The sequence below is a fragment of the Bombus vancouverensis genome, chromosome 6, assembly GCF_051014615.1.
Source record: "Bombus vancouverensis nearcticus chromosome 6, iyBomVanc1_principal, whole genome shotgun sequence".
In the NCBI taxonomy this organism is placed as follows: Eukaryota; Metazoa; Arthropoda; class Insecta; order Hymenoptera; family Apidae; genus Bombus; species Bombus vancouverensis.
Window position 1 is genome coordinate 12,328,310 of NC_134916.1, and position 21,630 is coordinate 12,349,939.

General features: G+C 34.0%; 3 protein-coding genes across 3 annotated transcripts; all 3 read left to right on the forward strand.

Moving 5' to 3' along the window:
* Window positions 1–490: 490 nt before the first annotated feature.
* Window positions 491–5,264, forward strand: LOC117155590 (neuropeptides capa receptor). Its single transcript, XM_033331718.2, has 6 exons — window positions 491–1,750; window positions 3,581–3,671; window positions 3,752–3,951; window positions 4,038–4,289; window positions 4,369–4,693; window positions 4,794–5,264. Exons 1-6 carry the CDS (start codon window positions 1,465–1,467, stop codon window positions 5,035–5,037), a joined length of 1,398 nt encoding a protein of 465 aa, XP_033187609.1. The 5' UTR covers window positions 491–1,464; the 3' UTR covers window positions 5,038–5,264.
* A 3,721-nt stretch (window positions 5,265–8,985) lies between these two features.
* On the forward strand, window positions 8,986–15,270 carry LOC117155592 (neuropeptides capa receptor). Its single transcript, XM_076619356.1, has 7 exons — window positions 8,986–9,597; window positions 10,993–11,083; window positions 11,190–11,386; window positions 11,920–12,162; window positions 13,140–13,485; window positions 13,663–14,252; window positions 14,379–15,270. The coding sequence occupies exons 1-6, from the start codon at window positions 9,339–9,341 to the stop codon at window positions 13,922–13,924; spliced, it is 1,398 nt and encodes a 465-aa protein (XP_076475471.1). The 5' UTR covers window positions 8,986–9,338; the 3' UTR covers window positions 13,925–14,252; window positions 14,379–15,270.
* Window positions 15,271–17,824: 2,554 nt separating this feature from the next.
* On the forward strand, window positions 17,825–21,545 carry LOC117155731 (uncharacterized). The gene is given in 9 exon segments (XM_033332011.2): window positions 17,825–17,851; window positions 17,853–19,354; window positions 19,453–19,511; window positions 19,608–19,806; window positions 19,883–20,058; window positions 20,130–20,491; window positions 20,558–20,670; window positions 20,736–20,843; window positions 20,952–21,545. Coding segments are annotated over 9 exon segments (2,841 nt in total). The 3' UTR covers window positions 21,247–21,545.
* Window positions 21,546–21,630: the final 85 nt, after the last annotated feature.

Genomic DNA, 21,630 nt, shown 5'->3' on the forward strand with positions numbered 1-21,630 from the left:
ATGCGTCGTATCTGACTACTTCTCCGTAAATTGGAGATTCTTTTCCTACTAATGACTCATGATCATACATATTCGAGATAATACGATACATATATGCATATGATACAATAAATATGCATTTCTTATGAATTTTTGTACATACAGGAACATGCTTATACATCAACATCTTTCAAGCTTAATCCTCCTTATTCTTTGTTTCATATGACACGCTACAATGTTAAGAGTAAACTTATCTGTTAAAAAATCGGATCTATTATACGTTATTCGAATCTGTCATCAATCTCAGTAAAACATTTGCAAACAATTGTTAGATCATTTTGCCAAATAAAAGGAAAAAGAAATTTTTTTCGATTTAATAAAAGTTACATTTACACTGTGTGATTAGACACAAAATATATCAATAAGGTACAGCTACAAGCGCGATTGAATGCACTGAAAATCTTAATAGAATAGAATGGAACGTTAGAACGACTTTCTTATCGCAAAATCAGGAGAGATGAGATTGTTGGGACGAAAGGTGTTCAACGGTATCGTTAAGAATGTTGAGTTCAGTCACGCTGTACAGTAGTCTGCTGTCGACAGCGACGATTGGTTGATTTACCGTCCTCCGCTTCATTTCGACCATTTATTTTGATCATTTGTGTTAATGATAGCAAGTTACGCGCTCAAAACACATATCTCTTTCTTGCTCCTCACCGTGCACATGGTTTCCAATTTCTTTCTTGCATTTCTTTCTTCATCTTTTTTGTAGCTATATATTTTACGAGCATTACCGACAAATTATAGACATAAATATAAACAAAATATAAATATAACCTGTATTATCAGGAGAAATTATAATATTTTGTGGAATTGTTCTAGCGATGATAATTAGTAACGATAAATAATAACGTGTTTCTTCGTTGTTCGGTACGTGAATCGTGTATGTTTGTTTTTGAGAAGATTTGTATGTGGATGAAAAAGAATGGAAATATGTGGTGGTTCATTAACGAGAAACGGTCGACCAAACTTACACCGAATCAAATTTTCATTGAAATGACAAGTTGAATGTCTACGATTAAGTTTAGACGGAGTGAATATTTGAAACAAGTCTACGATATTTTATTATTCGAAGTGAAACAATTTCGTGGGACAACAATTTCGATAAAATTATTGAACTGTCTTCAACTTGTCTTAAGCTGATGACCTACTAATGATCGACCGATCGTGGTTTGTTGACTCGACATCGAATTATCGAGCCTCGTAGCAGAATGTTTTGTTTACCGGTGATCATTTCTACGATCACGCGTAATACATTTTTAAACTAAATCAAACTAAATGAAACGTGTCAAATTCTAAACGTGTTTCTTCAAGAACACGCAGGTTTCGTTTGAAATATTCAGCGATCGAAGTACGACTTCTTTCGCGAAACATATTCTTCGGGAACAGAGGAAGAAAATTTACTTGCCCACCTTAAAAATCATCATGGAAACGTCGAAGAACGATACAAACGATATTCACGACTTTTGGAAGGATTTGGATTTGAAGAACTTAACGGAAGACGAATATTTGGCCACGGTACTTGGACCTAAGTATCTGCCTCTGAAGATGGTGATACCATTAACGATAGCGTACGTGACAATTTTTGTGACTGGTATTTTTGGGAACGTCACGACGTGTATCGTAATTATAAGAAATCCTTCGATGCATACGGCCACCAACTACTACTTGTTCAGTCTGGCCATATCTGACCTTATTCTACTTGTGTTGGGTGAGTGGCGTTTACGTTTGCCTGTATCGATACGTTTTGTTGCTTCGTCCGGGTCACGTCAATTCTCATTCTCCCCGTTCGTAAAAACAATTTATGAAGGAACATGAAGATAATGAAGTTCGATAGACGTTTAATAAAGATAAGCGTGGACGAATACACGCAACCCCCTGTATAGGTATATCGATTTGCTTTTAATCGACACGAAGAGAATCTATAACCGTATTAGATTTATGTCTGATCTCTGAAATAACGTATACTCGATTAAGTTATTAAGTGGAAATAGCATTTCTATTGGAATTGCTAATATTTTTATATATCGATGCTTGATAAAAGTAGGTCGATGTCAATATACAGAGAAACGTGTGGACAGAAACGATATTTAATTTAGTTTATATGTATGATAGTTATATAGATATAATATATGATTGTTTGATTTAGCGAATTTATGTTCGAGCGTATTGCCGATATATGAGCGATTAACGGAAAAAAGGAAGGCAAAAAGGACTGTATCGAGAAATTTATCTACGAACGACGCGTTTAAATTCAGACTGTTTTACCATTGTTTCTTAAGTCGATGATAAAGGCTTTAAATTAATCTTCCTCTAATGTGTACACGAGAGATTGTTATCTGCTCGGTTGGTTGTTTGTTGATCGTAACGTCGTTTATATTTGCGTCATAGCGCGAATTTTTCAGGATAAAAGTTGTGGACGTGCGTGCACCGGTGGTGTCAAAGTCATCGTAGAATTAACAGATTTAAGATGATAGGAACAAGCATAACGCTTTATACGATCATTTATATTTTGCATCGCGTTTACGAAATTAACCTGGATGTTCGTCACTCGAATAACTGAAATTTAAGATCAAGATAACGAGACGACGATAACAATATCATATACATAATTAGAATGAAATTTGACTATCGAGGTGTAGCTATTGACTGTAGACACGTTGAGTTTTCAATCTCATCGTATGAGAAACTTTCCGTAAGAATCCTTTTTTTTCCGAAATAAGGATACAATGGCAGAAATGAAGAGGTCTCTACGCTGAAAATCGTAGACGTCAATATACCGATTAACTTCTGATAAAAATCTTACCTTTTTAAGTTCCGTGTATTCTGCTAAACTTGATAATGACGTCAAAATATACAACCATACTTTTGTTGTATCTCCTACGCTGCGAAAAAGAACTGTTTTCTGTATGTATCGTTGGAAAGATAGAAAAATGTCGAATTCTTATCGATAGGTATGCTGTTCGCAATAGCGATGAAAATCAGTGATTAAAAAAATTATGATAAGACGTTCAATGCTTACGCACATTCAGCATGATCGGTATCTGATATTGATTTTGTGAAATACCAAGTGTGACTGCATAGATATTGCTTCTAATTAGCGTTTTCTAGATGACGTTCGTTTGAACTCAGAGTAATCATATTTTATTAAATGATTCATTTTCAACGTTTCGGTCCCCTTTGTTCTCCATTGTGAGCGTTTATTAGGAAATAAGTCGTCACTAGATAATTGTATCTCTGCATTAATACGCAATTCGACGTCTAAAAGGTTGAAGCAAATAGAAATAGTTTCTCAGACGGTGTAATAAATATTGAAGTTGGTTTAACACGAGAGATACAATTTCGCATCTCATTAACATCGTCATGAAACATTGCCATCTGGGTTTAAGGCAGTCGTAAATCTACTTTCGAGAAAATGAGTTTATGCATCACAGAGACTCTTGTGTCTTTCAATTGTTACGGTGAAATAAAATATCTCGATCGATCGATTATTATTTACTTGTTCTTCGATCGTTATCGTGCTGTGTTCGATCATTTTCAGGATTACCTAATGAGCTGAGCCTCTTTTGGCAACAATATCCATGGGTTCTAGGAGTTAGTCTTTGCAAAATCAGGGCATACGTATCGGAAGTGTAAGCAATCTATTTTTTAGTCAATTACAAACAATTATATTATATAAATTTCTCTCTAAAATTTATTTTCTGCTTAATAGATCTTCCTACGTATCGGTTCTTACGATAGTAGCCTTTTCCATGGAAAGATATTTGGCGATTTGTCACCCGCTCCGCGTTTATACAATAAGTGGCCTCAAAAGACCAATACGTTTCATTTTAGCCGCGTGGTCGATTGCGTTGGTTTCTGCCATACCGTTTGCAATCTACACGAAAGTCAACTTAGTCGAATATCCACGAGGTTAATTAAAAGATTTCATCGCGTTTCTCCGAACCGCTATATATACATGTATATAAAGGAAGTAACGAAAATGTATAATTATTTAGATTCCGGGAATTACTCGGCTAATTCCGCGGTTTGCGGAATGTTGCTGCCATATATGCCTAATTTCCCTCTCTATGAGTTGAGCAGTATTATATTTTTCTTGATACCAATGCTAGTCATTTTGGTGGTGTATACCAGAATGGGTTTAAAAATCAGAAACAGTACAAATCATACTTTAAACTCTGTGATGCAGGGCGCTATTCATGGAGACTCGAGGCAAACTCAGTCTCGAAAATCCGTGATCAGAATGTTAAGTAAGACGTCTTTTATCTTCAATTTTTTACATAATACTTTTATTTTCGTCAGATTTGTAACCTGTAATCGCTGTTTTAGCTGCGGTGGTTATTTTATTTTTCATTTGTTGGGCACCGTTTCATGCTCAACGATTGCTTTATATCTACGCGCAAGAATCTGACTACTATCCAGACTTGAACGAGTGTCTGTATATCTTAAGCGGATGCCTCTATTACTTCAGCACAACCGTGAATCCAATTTTATACAATTTGATGAGTATGAGGTATAGGAAAGCGTTCAAAGAAACCATCTGCTGCAAAACGAGAATGACAGGCAGGAGAAGTTGGACTACCAGAGAGTCTCAAATATGCAATAGTAATTCGAGCGGAAAAGCGCGAAGCTCAAGTTTCAAGTGTTCAGTGAGGTAGCATGTTTAACATAGTTTTATAAAAAGTGGGAATTTCAAAGTGGCAATGCTTTTTTACTTTAACGCCACGTCCGATATCATTGTAATTTTTGTTTAGATATACTATTAGTCAAGCGAAGGAGATGTTTCGATTTACTACAAGTCGAGAAGGCGTGAATAGAGATGGAAATATAAACGATAATATCGCTCGTAAATCACACATGCTCACAAAGGAAGATTTCACGTCGAAGCCCCTTCTCAATCGAATGCACTCCGGACAGCAGGAAGAAAGAAATGAAAGAGATCCTGCTCGTAACACAGAAGAGAATAAGTCTGGGTCTACAACCAGTAGCGTTTTGTAATTTAAGTTGTACATTGTTAGCCGTTAAAATTATTGTACATAATAGTTTTAAGCTTGTTGTATCGTTATTGCTTATCTTATTTATTTTCTGACTGTATTGTATTGTTGCGTTTTTAAATTCATTTTTACTCAATTGTACTTAAGGATTATGTACTTAAAAGTTCTAGCGGTTAATTGCGAAAATCGTAATGTACGTAAGTCAAATATAAATAAGCACTGTTTACCGAGTGACATTTATTTTATAATAGCACGTACAAAAGAGTAAAAATCATGCGAGAAAGGCGAGTACATACTTTTGTCAGTCTAGAAAACTCCGGCAAAGAACGGTATCTTGTGACAAGGAATGTCAGGACGCTATTAATTCTCTTTATCAAAGGTTCGAATCCTTTTAATGAAACTATTTTAAATACGGTTGATATAAGAAACTGTTTAGAATCTTTTAAAGCTTTCTATTGGGTACTTTATTACTTCATTGGGTATCCAATTTTTTTATTAGATACATTTTGCATCTTGAAAATCTTTTTCTTAACAACGAAGGAAAATTCCTCTTAAAATCTCGCACTAACAATGCAGGACAATTTACTTTATCTTATTTCAGTTTATTTCCTTTTATCTCATTACTATTTATAATTTAATGCAAATCAGAATTCGCGCGTCGAAAGGAAATGAATAAAATAAATACAATTAAATATGATTTCTGGAGATCGTATTTATACATCCAACAAATATTTTGATGCGCCACAAAATTATTCAACACGGAATTAAAAATAGAGAAGAAGCTGAATGTGGAGAATAATTGAATAAATAAAATATATGGAAAATATATTATGAAATAATGTATTAGTATATCACAGTATATGAATATTTAAAAATAATAAGTTTCTGATAAAACTTGTCCAAGAATTGTTTCATCAAGGAACGAGTTCTAATTACTTCCTAAAGTTTCGAATTGATTGACACCAAGTTCGAACTTTTAATGAACATGGACGAAGGAAATGTGATAAGCTTACATCTGTAACTGTGTAAAGTTTGTCGGTAGTCGAAAATCAAAGTTTCGTAATTGTAAGATATCTGCTCTTCGAGTTTACTTATGATCACAAAAAACTAGCGTTCGTGTTTTATTAAATAAAATTCCGTATTTGCAGGAACAGAAAATAGTTGTTGGAGTAACAAAACTTTTGGTCATCTCGTTACGTAATTGAATTAACTTGATTCGAGCTTGTTATTGACTCTGGTAATAAAATTCTATATCCACGAGGTGATTCGAAAAGTAATATATCCAATAATATTCTCGATTAAATTGATCTAGAAAATAATTCTGTACCTGATAGCCAAATCAGTCCAATTCTCAACAAAGCAGGAAAATAACATATTTTTCGTGTAAAGAATATATTAATTTTTGTTGTATAAAAAATTGTAGCGTGCTGAAGTAACGAAAAGTTATTGTTATAGTGGACTGCTGTCAGTTTGCTGCGTTATGTAATATACATTCCATTCTTCTGTTATGAAGGAAAAGAGAAGGAAGAATTGGAGAACTGGAAAGTAGAATAGAAAAGTCTCCTCACCAAATAAATTTTACAAAAGCAATTTCTTGAAACTATCTTTTTAAACTTCTATTCAGAAGACATTTGAAATATAAAACAGCTTGTTTAAAACGAAATTGTTGGAGGACAGAAAAATTCAGGTGTATCTGATTTTAAGGTGACATTCTAATTAAAATAGTTTACATCATTAAGTCTGTCTCGTTTATGATATAGCGTAAGGAGATCCCTATTATTCTGATAAAATAAAGGAATAATAGTTAGATACATGATAGAAAGAAAGCTAAGTGCAGAAAGAAAGAACAGAGAGGATATAGAATAATACACTTTCGAAAAACATTACGGTTTGAGTTAAGATATTTCTCAAGTATAGAATTTTGTAGCTGAACAAAAGAATGCGTCAGCAATTTCTCTGTTCAAGTTGTCAATATGAATGGTGTAACCTGAATAAAAGCTTTCGTATTCGTTTATTATATTCCACTATTGCCAGATAATGTTAGAAAGAATATTTTAAGAACGTAAAAATGGCAACGCGCGTCTTGTTAGAATATTTGTATTGTGTGACAGAATTGATCAGTTTCGTGATAGTTGAATGCTTGTATTCGGTGTATCAGTGCGTGTTTTGGACAGTTTTCACACAACTAATGGGCCAGAAATCATTGCAATGGGTAACATTGTTTTCTTAAGCGATGGTAATACCGTTAGATTTCATTCATATTCTGCAGTGCACGCGATTTTATTGATTTTCCTCTTTTCTTTTCAGACGCAACGTTTTCTAATCCACTGTTTATCATCTAAAAACTGAATAAGGACAAAAACGTGGAAACGTAACGCTATTATCTCGGTACACGGTAAGAAGACGTTAAAGGTAAAATGTGAAATATATGTACGTGATGTAAAGAAAATAGGAACTCGCTACGTGTACTAAGTTTCCGTTTTTGTCCACGTTCATCCACTGTATTTAACGATACTATATTTTTGATTTCTTATATTTTTATTAAAAGTCAAATTGGCGCATTAAAAAAATTTTTTTCAGATCGTGTAATCATCTAGCAATCCATCTATATATCATACTGATATCGTATATTTTTCAGTTCTCCTTCTACATTTTTATTCTTGGCACGTTGATATTAATCCTCGACTCGTGCACTCCGCAAATACAAGAAGTACGTTTCGGATATGAAGAAGCTTTCTTACTCTGCCATTTCCGTCAGATACATCTTCCGAAACAAGCAATTGAGATTGCTCGTCTTGATAGCGATAACAACAAGCGATATTTATTTCGAGAATCCTTAACTTATAAATCAAAGAAATACGTGATTCATTTTTTGTTTCGCGATACCGATAAATCCAGCTATCGAACCCAGAAGATATAAAAAAACACTAATTGCGGCATTCCGTCATACTTCCCGGAAGAATGTGCAAATGTATGTAAATCACAGTCAGAGACGAATACTTGAGGACAATAAGACGGGAAAAGATTCGTGAACGCTTGCGAGGTAAAATGAAAATTCTAAAGGCGCGAAGCAAGATTGGTAGAATGAGAAAGCAAATTCTTGGAAACAAAAATTGTCACTCACACACGCGGGAACATCAATAATTTGTCGAAATTAAATTGTATGAAAAATATTTGTACTTCATACAATAAGAATTGAAATAAATATAGCCACTCTTTGATGCCGTAGAGTAGTAGTGTTTCCCACCGCTGAACTAGATAAGCAATAATTTTAGCGGATGCCAAAAATACGCATCCTCCGGTACTCGTATTGTTTTCGTACTCGTACAAGTCGACAGTAATTACACGTTTTAACGCGATTTAATATCATCCCTAACTATCCAAGTACAGGATTTTAATAACGATGACATTAAAGCCCCTAACGAGGTTACGTACAACTGGGAATTTTCCTCTAATAATATCAAACAACATCGGAACTATACAACGTCTTTGAACGACAGCGTTATATCGTTTTTATTTGCTCTAACTTCTGACGTGGAACGATTGAGCGGCTAAATGTTGAGAGTATATCGAATTATACCGAACAGACGAAGCGGATAGAGCGAAACATTCGGAAGAACTTCATTTCTCGCGTTAAATCGCGCAACCGTTTATCGTGTTGTCGCGTAGTTCAATTTATCACGGCATTAAATCTCGTTTTATGCTATGCCCTCCTGGTCCTATTTGCGAAAATATCAAGACGCGTCTAGGGGAGAAGAAAGTTTTTGCAGGTGTTACAACTCGTGAAATATGCGTATGCGCGAGCAGAAATTTCTCTCGGTAATCAGAACGATAAAATTGTCGTTAAATATTTTGAATCGTTGATTTGGCGAGATGCGCGTGATTTTATTGGTCGAGTTACGATGCGGACTGGTTTGCGGGGGTTAAAGTGGAGGGTTGGGTGCGTAGTAGATGGGCGCGTGGTGCAAAGGTGAGCAACTCGAGAGACGTCACTTGTTCACGATCTGGCGAACGGTGCGCTTTTAAGATCATCCCTCGCATGGGGGGAGGGAGGCACCAGCGTTATTACTGTTTTCCACACGTCATTGATTTCGGCTGGAACTGTCGAGATTCGAGCAACAGATGAATTTGTTCTTTGCCGACGAATACCGAAGGGATTTCTATGAAGCAAATATCTGACATTTATGGGAAGACTATTAATTGTTTTCGAAGTGAGGGAGAACGATTATTGTTGCGTGACTTAAAAGGGAACAGAGGGCAGAGTGATTTATTTCTGTCGCAAACGGTGATTAAGATTCGTGAACGATGGATGTGTCGGATAAATATTCGTTTTACGAGAACATTAGCGACGAATTGGAATACTTGGAAAAAATACGCGGTCCCAAGTATTTATCTTTAACGTTGGTCGTGCCTGTTACCCTTACGTACGTTATCATCTTCGTAACCGGATTTGTTGGCAATGTGATCACTTGCATCGTTATATGGAGGAATCCGACCATGCAGACACCGACGAATTATTACTTGTTCAATTTGGCGGTATCCGATCTGCTGTTTTTGATATTGGGTAAGTTTAAGAAATGTTCGTTACTCGTTGTTTTTTCTATATTTTTTGTATACTTTATTCGTCGCAGTTAATGCTGATTTGTAAATATAATCGAATATAATTTGCGATAACTGCAAATCGAATCAAAGCGAATTAGTTTAAAGAAATATTCGGACGAAATGATACTTTAATTAGAAACTTAATTGGACATACAAATTGCGTATAATTTTACGATTGAGAAGTATTTTAACATGGTATTAAAAAGATTAGAAATTGTCTGCTTTTAATTGCTTTACGATAGTCGTGCCGTTGCAGTTCGACCCACGTGTAGATAACTTATCGAATCCATTAGTTGTGATTAATTCATAACTAGTCGAGACATATGTGATTCATTGACGAAGAATTATGTTTCCGGTGGAAATGGAAACTGATATATGTAACGTAAGATAAGAAGTATATGTATCTATGTAATATACATTTATACTTGATATACTATTCAATCCCTATACTTGCAGTTACATTTTATTGACATTTGATCACATTTGTTATTTACTAGAATTGTATTAAAAATAAGAAAATAGAAATAATTAGTACTTCGAGAAAATTATGTAGTTAAAAATTCTTTATTCGTCGGAATCTCTGATCTACAATGTCTTTGCCAGTGCACAGTATAAATTAGAAAGTCTATTTAACAAGAGTTTTATGTAGTATTGCCGGTTGCGAGACGATATTTGCAAAATGGTCACGTATTAGACGTTAATTGTCGGTTAATGGGTTGTTCGATGTTCCTTGCTGTGATTAAAGGTTCCACTTACGATTCCATTCGTTGTTCGTTACGATTTCATTTGTATCTGGTGCTGAATCGCGATTCCCCTGAATAAATTAGTTTGCATCGCAAGTAGCCTTACAATTAATTTATGTTCACTGATCTTTGATTTTCGTCCGATGTCATTGTTTTATAATTTTGTATTTTCTTCTCTCTCTTTTTTTTTATTCACCGAACTAAAGCGGTAATTGAATTCGAATCATTGCAATTGTACAAACTAACGTATTTCGGAAAGGAATTTCATGGATGAAATCGTGAAGGAAAAAGGAATAGACTTTATTGGAAAATGTTTTTCATTTAAATTATCGCATTCTCTCTTGCTTTTACTCTTGCATTATTGAATCAGCAGTTCGTAGCATCCCGTGTTCTTAAGTTGTGAAACATTCAATTATTCGTAAATAGGTCGATCATGAAAGGAAATTGAACGAATAAACTCGATATAAAGGATATTTACTTCACGAGCACGATTTTATCTTTATTTTGCAACATGGCAATTTCGGAAACGGAGCGTGTAATCAAAGAAAAGCACGAATCCCTATGAAAACAATTACAGTACGAGGGTAAGCACGAATTTTCCAATTGATTTTCAGGTTTACCCTTCGAATTGAGCGTATTTTGGCAACAATATCCATGGCAATGGGGACTAGGCATATGTAAACTGAGAGCGTACGTCTCCGAAACGTGAGTCGACGTAGCACCAGTCAAAGAATAACATACTTTGAACGTTATACGAGATGACGCAAAAAAATCTTGTTTTAAAGCAACTACAAGAATTTTCTTTTTAAAGGTCCTCTTACGTGTCGGTACTAACTATAATGGCATTCTCAGTAGAAAGATATTTGGCAATTTATCATCCTCTTCGTCATTATGGAAGTGGTCTGAAGCGTTCTATACGATCTATATTTGGTGCATGGTTGATAGCTTTGATTTTTGCTATACCATTCGCTGCTTATATTGATATAGATTACGTTGAGTACCCACAAAGTGAGTTCTTGCAAAGCTATTTGTTATTCTGTATTCTTTGTGGCTTTCGCAAGCTTTACTATACCGCTCGTAAAGTTGCTAGCAGAAGTTTCAGCATTTTCTAGGAGTGCTTTAAAGATTTAAACAAGTAGATATTTGAAAAGGTATCGATTTTACATTTGAATTACAAATCGTATTAACGCAATTTTACCATATATTATAGATACGATGTCAGGATAGATATTTGCTCAACGTACACTCTGTAAACTGTATTCATGCGTTCATGAACCGAAAATGTAATCAATAAACTGATGAACGGTTTGGAAAATCGGAAATGTCAATCGAGCAAATGAGAGCAAGAAATTCGAGTCAAAAGCACTTTTCGACGTATATATGTATTTTGTGCGCGTTTCATTAATTTTCGTATCGTTCATTTTCCATACGAATTTGCTGATACGAGTAATTAAATAAGCGAAATTTTGTTCTTTCTTTTTATTCTTCTTTTAAATGGTCACTTTCTCTCGTTGAAAATATCGCTTGGTTTTGATTTCCAGACTCGAAACGAAACTCGGAAGAATCCGCGATTTGCGCGATGCTGAAGGAAAACATGCCAAATTTCCCTCTTTACCAGCTTAGTTGTATCTTCTTCTTTCTCATACCCATGGTGTTTATCGCGGTGCTTTACGTGAGGATAGGGTTGCGAATACAAAGTGATACCCTCGCGCAAAACGTCGAGGGATACGTTCATGGTGAAACCAAACAAGCCCAGTCACGGAAAACCATCACACGGATGCTGAGTAAATGTTCTATTTTAAATAAACATCATCCCGTCCTTTGTTCCTACGAAATGTTAATACGCCCCTCGTAAATACGTTAATCAACTTCGTATACCTTTGTCGCACGTGTAAATATATAGAACGAACTGATTTACCTATGAAGACAGCCATTATTCCGTATAGATGATATCCTATCAAGGAACGTGTTCAGAGATTGATGAGGAAGCCGACGTGGATGTCAAAGTTTCTCGACAACGCGAGATCATCATACCACGAGACAATTTTCACCTTGTCGATAACACGTTACAAAGGTTGAAAGTGCTAACATTCTTGCGAGTTGTAACGTAGTTGAAAATTTCATTACCTCGTTTATTTACTCCCTTCCTGATCTTTCTATTTAATTCATTTGAAGAATACACGGAGAAGAACACGATAAAACATATTTCTCATTTCTTTTTTCTTTTTTTATAGAGGAACAGTTTTATAGACTTTCGATGAATCCCATGTTATCAAAATTGCTTTTTAACTGGTTTTACAGTTAAACGTGTGTTTTTCTATTCACTTAAAAATTTTCAAAATATTTCTCGTCATCATATTAAAACGTTGAAGATACTAAAATATATGCCTTTAACTTCCACGAGCTTTCGTTAACTTATGAGCTAGTTTTGATAGAGTTTAATCTTTGTTTAATAGATTTTAATAGCTTTAATCTTTAAACCTAACAGGTTGTTTTCACTCTCGATTCCATTATATTACAATCCTTTCGCTCGTTCATAAAGCGACATTAAAATTAGGAAACCAACAAGAATGCACTTAGATTTTTGGCCGGTGATCTTCATTTATAAACATTGCTGCATCTTTCACGGTTCGTTGTAAGGTATTAATATTTATTTATAGTTATTATATTGGGAAGAGGAAAAGAGAAGGAGAAAGAGGTATCAGGTAGTATCAGTAAACATCAAGGTGGATAGAAATCGTGCTTCGACTTGGTTCTACAGGTGCCGTAGTGATCACATTTTTCATCTGTTGGGCGCCATTTCACATTCAACGATTGTTATACGTGTACGAAGATTCGACGTATGATGACATAAACCAGTGGGTGTACCCGCTCACTGGTTGCCTTTACTACTTCAGCACCACCATCAATCCCATCCTGTATAATGTGATGAGCGCGAAATATCGGAATGCTTTTAAGGAAACATGTCGATGCTCCCCTAGCAATCCATCCATTAGCAGAGTTGGCCTGAGTAGCATGAGAGATTCCAGTACAATTTGTGGTGTCAGGCCTAGTCAAGCATCTCAGGTGTTTCGAGAAAGAAGCGTAAATAGCCAACGACATGGGATGTAAGTCAAATTTGATTAATGTTTGTTAAAAGCATCTCCCTTGCTCGTCGTTAATTTTGCACCCATTTTTGTGCTTGGTGAATTGTTTGTCGTACGAACTACGATTACGCTTTACACCGTAAAACTTCGTAAACCAATTCACGCTCCCAGAAATTGTTGTTCCCGGCATATGTGTAGGTACAGCGCTTCGGATCCTGTGGAAAACAAGTCGCACGAGGCAGCTCAATTACAGGCAGACGATGGAGAGGATGAAAAGCGAACGAATAACGTACCTGCGAACTATTTTTTGACAGCAGACAAAAACACTAACGAAATCGGTGCTTCGCGATATTTGCAACAGACAAAAAGATCATCGATCCTAATACACGCGAAAAATAGACGTCTCAAATATCAAGTGTCTGACGAAGATGAGACTCCCTCGAATGAAACGCACATCTGATCATCGTATTTTGACAGAACGGTATATATTTAAGGAATAGCGCACAGAAAAGTCAATGATAATTTCAAACAAAAAAAGTTAAGAACTTTGTGATATTATCGCGCAAGCTTCGTTCGTTGTAACCCTTTAAGATCATCCTTCCAAAGTATTAATCCCTGGCTTATCTTGTCAAGGAAAATGGCTCACGTGTTACGAATTTCCCGCATCTTTGTACATTAGCAAGTAACGGAAAATCGGAATTTACGTATTTGCTAGGATCGATTGAAGATATTGAAAAGTACTTTGAAATTCGTGTGGGAACGTTTAAGGAAGATTGATCGAGTGCAAGGTAAGTGTGGTCGACCAAATGTAGCTTAAATATTTACCATATATCAAATATTTACCATAGCGAGACTGGAATAAAAATTGATATTCCAGCTTAAGAATCGTTGATACGAACAGTTGAAATTTATAGGCGGGAGATAATTTCCAAACGATAAAAAGAGGGCTTCAAGAGGACAAAACTATAGACAAGTTATTAAATTGTACACACGTAGAATACAATTACGTTATCTAAAAATACTATGTCGAAAAATGCTGCGGATTGTATTCCATTTCTAACATGATATTGATATGGCTTTTGGTGACCCTCGGTATTTTGTTAGACTTTTGTGCTGTCACGTACAGACAAATATACAGGATCAATAGCAGCTTTTTTCCAAACCATGGAACGTAACATTATCAATGCATTCACTGTGAATCTGTTACACGTGTAAACATCCCATTAGATTGTAGCCGGCACTTAGAAAAAAAATCGATTGTATTCACTTATCTATCGTCTAAAATGGAACTTGCTTCCCTTATCCTTACTTCAAAAATCCCAAGAGCTTTTTACCATGCAAAACATGGAAAGTCTTTTCGAGCGAACTAACGAAAAAGATCTTCATCGGTATCTTTTCGTCACAAGGATGGAAAATATACGGTCGAACGGATCGCCAAGTTTAAAAGTTTTCGCAACTTCATTGTTAACATTTCCAGGATCAGAGAGGTTTACAGTCGAACATCAAGAAGAAATTTTATCTTGATGAAAATCTTGGAAAAATATTTAACGATACGTTTGGCGACATTGAAATTTTGTATAATCGAATACCAAAAATAAAGAAACGAATTTGTGTAAAATCTGAAGTACAAAACATGTATATATGACTGTATTTATTGATGAATTTTAATCTTTCGTTCCTACAAAAGATGGTTTTCACTGTTCACCTTCAATTAATGCAACCATATTATTACATGTTAATGAGAGTCAATTCAATCAACTTTCCTTAGTAGTTATTAATACTTATCGAAGGTATTGATCCCCTTTCCTTTAACAAATTTTCTTCGATACCGGGCAGTCAAATTAATTATTTCTTTTGAAATTGTTGAAACTTAAAACTTGTAGTGAATTTCGCGATATCTATTTACAAAAGTTAGAAGCAACACTTTCCAACTTCGATTAAAATCTAATCAAGTTTAATTTTACTCACTGTATTCGATTCCTATCTTTGATATAATGAACGATTGTCAATAAGTTTCGAATATAACACGCCATAATGAGGAGAAACAAACGTAAAATTGTTAAAGTACTCAAAGAGGAATTTCAAACGGCTATGATAAATTATGATTATGGATCACTCCATTTTCAACAAGATCTCTATACTATTTGATTGTACCTCTGATTGTAACAAGTACACCATTAGTATGGTTTTTGAATCGATAAACGTCATACACTGCATAGAAATCAATCGCTATTTAGCTACAATTTTGTAAATAAGTCTACTTACTAACTGTAAATTCGCACGTTCGTGGGGAGACGCGATCTCGAGGAAGCGCGCCAACGGGAGTCGTAAATTCCCGTTACGATTGACTAATCGACGCCACGAATCGTTCGATCCCTTATTTCTTGTGGGATAATAAGGATAGTTAACTTGAATATAACGCTGCTGTTAACAGGTATTATATATTTGCACAATCCAACAACTTCGGTGTAATACAAGTGAATGGTTGATATAAACTGACTACGAATGAGTACGATCTGAGACTCTGTTCGTGTTGTCGCGTATAATGTGTTGTGTCGACTGACTGTATTCGACTGACTTGAGTGGATCCTTGGTGACGACTGACTTAAGCTGATGTTTTGTGAAGACTGACTTGAACTGATCTTGGATCCAGACTGGCTCTCCTGATGTCCGCGGGCAAGATGGCAACCGGATGTCTTCGGATACTCACTGCGTACCCTCAATAGTCTCAAGTATCTTCAAACCAAACAAACGTCTGTTTCCGAAGCATTTCTAAAGACCTTTGTCTACTACGACTTGATAAGGGAAAGTTAGTTTTTCTCACGTACGATGCAACTTTCCTCCCACTAACCACTTTCTCTCGAGGGCGGTTAAGACCCTTCGTTTAACCAATTAACAACGAAGACTACTTCCCTCACTCTCTTAGCCAAAATCGTCACGAACAAATCCGATGGTCCCGTGCGCTAGACACATCCATCCTTAGCTTTCCTCCGCCACAGCATCGTCTACGAACATCGCTGATTTTACATCCTTCGAACAGTCAACATCCTTCGACCGGGTTTACACCCGAAGATCAGTCAGTCTCAATCAAGCATCTCGTCAAGCAGTCAACAATTCGAATACAGTGAGTCGACAAATCCATCAGTATACGCGATAATCCGTCTAGAGACTCAGGTCGCACTCATTCGTAGTCATCTCATAGCAAATATTCATTTTGTGTTACACCGAAGATGTTGGTTTGTGAAAATATATAATAACCTGTTAGCAACAGCGTTATCTTTCACTTAACTACCCTTATTATCCCAAAAGAAATAAGAGAACGATTCGCGGCGTCGATTAGCAAATCGTAACGGGAATTTACGACTCCCGTTGGCGCGCTTCTTCGAGATCGTGTCTCCCCGCGAACGTGCGACAACAATAGGAAAAGTTTAATTTTCATTATTTTATGTTCGTATTAGTTGTTTGTTATAGGTGCTTAATACATTTCCATTTCTATTCCAAAGATTTTCCTTGGTATTGTATTTTTCTTTCGTTTTGGTTAACGGTTTGAGAAACGTCGCTGTTCTTCGTGTAAGGTTCATGAATCATTAAGGAGAAAAACGTGTATTTCTTTATTTTTGTTGGAACGTTCGAATAAGTAATTTCATATATCACGGAAGATAGATTTTCTATTGATTGATAATTGTAATAATCATGTAAAAATTTTTGCAATTTTCGATCTGTTAAATTTGGAAGAAACTGACATTATAAGAATATAACATTTTCTTTAGAAAAATAGACAAGTAAATAAATCATAATATAGAGTAAAAAGTGATTATATTATATACAAATTATCTCACATAATAATTTATCGACAGTGTAATGTTATCAATATAGATCCCAGTAACTTTCTAGTTCTTTTTTAATGTAACTAGCTGCATATACTGATTCCAAATTTTAACGGTCTCGTTCGAATAGTACTGGTCACTGGACTTATAAGTTTGACTTTCAAAGTTATTATAACATAATTTATACAAAAATGCAACGTGATTCCCTACATTATGATGTAATACAAGTTTTAATGTAACTGTTTTAATATAACATTTTCTTACTTTCGTCATGTGCGTGTGATGATTTTATTGTTTTGTATTGTACTTGTTTTTGTTTACACACGTGCCCTTCATTTATATATGGGTGTATTTTAAATGAAATATGAAACGATAGTAAAATATCTACTGGAGTCTGGAATATTATTTTAAGATTATTTGTTAACAAAGCATAACTAATTATGGTGAGTAAACATATTTTGTAATGTTTAAACGTTAAATATATTTCTTAATGTGATACTTCTTATAAGCCCATGTATTAATTTTAATAGGGGATGGAATATCTTATGACGCAGAATTTGAAAAAAACAGAATAAAAAATATATTAGATATGATAATATGAAACTACAACCTGATAAAGAAATGGAAGAATCTCTTTGTAGCTCACAAAACTTTTATTTGAAGTTGTCACAAGATTCTACTATATCTCATTCTCAAGAAGTAAATGACGATGAAGATATAATAGTAATAAGTGATTCTAGCTCTAATTCAACTTGTTCTGTTTCTAAGTATGCTTCTACATCAAAAGTTGCATCAAATAAACATATTCCAACAGACAATAAGATTTATATTCTAGATTCTTCAGATTCTGAGTCTTCAGAGACTACAGGTAAAAAGTATTTCAAAGCATGCAAGATAAATGAAAAATTGCAGTTTGTTAGTAATTACAAAGAAAGAAAAGATATTGCAAAAGACAATGAGATATTATATACATCTGATGAATCTTCCAGTACTGAGTATATCAAAGAAGATATACCTTCTATATCTTCTAATAAAACTAGTAGCACTTATGTCAGTTCTACTACAGAAAACATTGTTAAAAGCATGGCAGATACAAATGTCAAATCTCATAGGGATACTATTAATAATGATGTTAATAATTCTAAGAATACTGGTAGTATTGATCGATCATTTAAAACTACATCTGCTACGAATAGGAACTGCATTGATTTTAAGAAGAAACTTTCACGAGAAGATGCTAAAAATATTCTAAAAAATATAAAATCTTCACGATTAATATATGAATCACCAAAAATTAGAAAAGAGAAAAATGTTTCGCTGGATAAAGAGATAGATGACAATGTCGTACATCCAGCTATTTCACCAAAAAATAAGTTAAAAGCAAACAATATAGTTATCGATGAAGATACAATAGATTCTGAGACTGATATTATTCAAGGCTCTCAGGTGAATCTAACAAATCCTTATAAAACCCATGTTAGTAAATTTTTGAGTAAAACATGTGCAAAAGAAAATCAAGGGCCAACATACACTGAACTATCAGAGAGGAAAAAAAAACAGATTTCACAATGGCTCATGGCTAATTCACAAAGTGATTCCCAAAGTGATAGTTCACCTGGTATTGTGCCTCTTACTAATACAAATGATATAAGTTCTGGTAATAGTAGTCTGGAAAGATTAGAGATGAATTATGAAACTCCAAATAATAGAGGAAGGATACATCAGTTTCCTGTAAGAGAAAGTAAAACTACAAATCCAGATTATAATAAAGCATCTTACCATACAGTACCACATCAGAATACAATAAATGAATTTGTCCAAAGAACAAAACATAATGATCTTGAGCTACCTACATTAAAAAAAAGTCATATTGATAATAATGTGTCAACTCCAACGAATTCTACAATGAATGTACCACAAAACATAGATATCATGGATTGTGCAGATATATTAGATAAATTATATGGCAAATCTTGGCGCAATAAAGCTGATGTATTGTTTCCGAACTCTGAACCACGTAAACAAATAATTAAAACAAAAAATAGAGCAGTTCAAACTGATAGGTACTTTGCAAGTGTTATAGTAAAAAATATAGTATCATAATATATAATTAATTAATAATAATCTACTAATTAATATTTATAAATATCAACTGTTACAGAAAGATTACAAAGAGGGAAAGATTTTACATACCAGATTCAGATGACGATTTTAATGCATGTAAGTAATTATACTATACTTTTTATGAAACTAAATTTTATGTTTATTTTAAAAAGATGGATAAAAAGGCACTTCTAATTAATTTTAATTCAATAGCTCTAAACGATTTGAAATTACGAAATTCATCAACAAAAAAGAATGTGCGGAAAAATACGAAGAGGAGAGATAACTTTATTAAAGATGAAACATCATCAGAAAGTGGATGTGAAAGTTTGTACTATACTGCATTGACGAATCCAAGGGTATCAAAAAATAGTACACAATCAAAACTGACAGCTCCAGCAATTGCACGGCGGTAATAAACAATTATATTTTTAGAGTAAATATCTATAAAAAATGAAATTTTTATAACTGTAACATTTTATTTTTAGAGTTCTTGCAATATGTGATTCAGATACTGAAGATGAAGGTAATATACACAATGATAATCAAATATTTAACATAAGAAGAAGAAAATTGTCATTTAGTAATGATGAAAGTGAAGGCTCGAGCACTAGTGAATTTGATCCTGGTGACGATGTACCACCAAAATCTACAATTAAGAAAAGTAACGTATATTCACGTTATTTACATAATATGTTATGTCTGATGTATCTAATATGGAAAATATTTTTATAGCTTCTACTAAAGCTAGACAGCAATTATTTAAATTAAACACTCAAAGTAAATTAACTTCTGATAATTCAAAGTATGAAAGATGTACCAGCTTCCTGGCATCTTTGGCTCAAAGTGTTTCTCTTGCTAATGTACATCCAGATGCTAAGAAATACAGATTAGATTATAAAAATAACAAAGAAGATTTGTGCAATTATTTGTATAAATTATATAATGAAAAAGTATTTGATAATGAGTTACCAAAGGACATGTCAATGGAGTGGAATGTTCGTATGAGAGGAACTGCTGGTTTTTGTTATAACAAAAAATCAGTGAGAACACTTGGTGGTATTGTAAGATCTTCACGAATAGTTTTGGCAACAAAGGTATGATTATATGGTTTTTAAGAAATTTCTGAGATATGTATTAATTAAATAAATTTTCATACATAGATTTTAGATACTCCAGACAGACTTAGAGATACCTTAATTCATGAAATGTGTCATGCAGCTGCATGGTTGATAAATGGGGTTTCTGATGGACATGGTCCATTTTGGACAAAATGGTATATTATAATAATTAATTATTCACACATTCACTAAAATATTAATTTAATTAATTACTTTATAGGGCCAATAAAGCTATGAAAGTATTTCCTGAACTACCTCCGATAAGAAGGTGTCATGACTACGAAATTAAAACAAAATTTACATATAAATGTGTAGGCTGTGGATACAGGTAAAATGCATTGTATAAGATTAATAACATATACATACATAACTTATCTAATTATAAGTTTCGAAGATATATATATATATGTTTGAATTATTTTGAATTTTATTACAGTATTGGTAGACATTCCAAATCTTTGGATATCGAAAAAAAACGATGTGGTCATTGCTATGGAAAATTCGAATTATTATTAAACAAAACAACAAAATCTGGGACTGTACAAATGCAAACTCCGAAAAGAGAACTTTCGGCGTTTGCGCTTTATGTTAAAGAAAACTATAATTCTGTAAAAAAAGAACGTAACATAAAACATGCTGAAGTGATGAAAATCTTAGGTCAGCAATTTTCGGAAATTAAGATTGCAAAGAAACAAGAAAATTTTGGAAATAATCCAAATACTTCTAGTTAAATAAGTGACCGAAAACATATTTAGCATTTACGTAAAATGCTTCTTATATTTTATACAGACTGCGTATTTTACTTAGAGAACTTAATCATTCTTATTTTATGTGGACATTTTATGATTGGCACAACTGACATGTTTTACCATTGCAGGCATTGGAGTATAAATAATAGAACGAAATGTTTATTATACACAAGATAGGGTTATTATATTATAGTAAACATGATCTTTAGATCGATGAATTGTATAGACGTGGTGACAACTTGTAAAAGCTGTTAGCGAAAGTTCTTAATAAATGACGTATACAAATTAAATCGCTGTAACTTTATTTCAATTAGTAGGATATTATTTATAATCAGGGAATGAATTGAAATATCTTTTATTTCAATA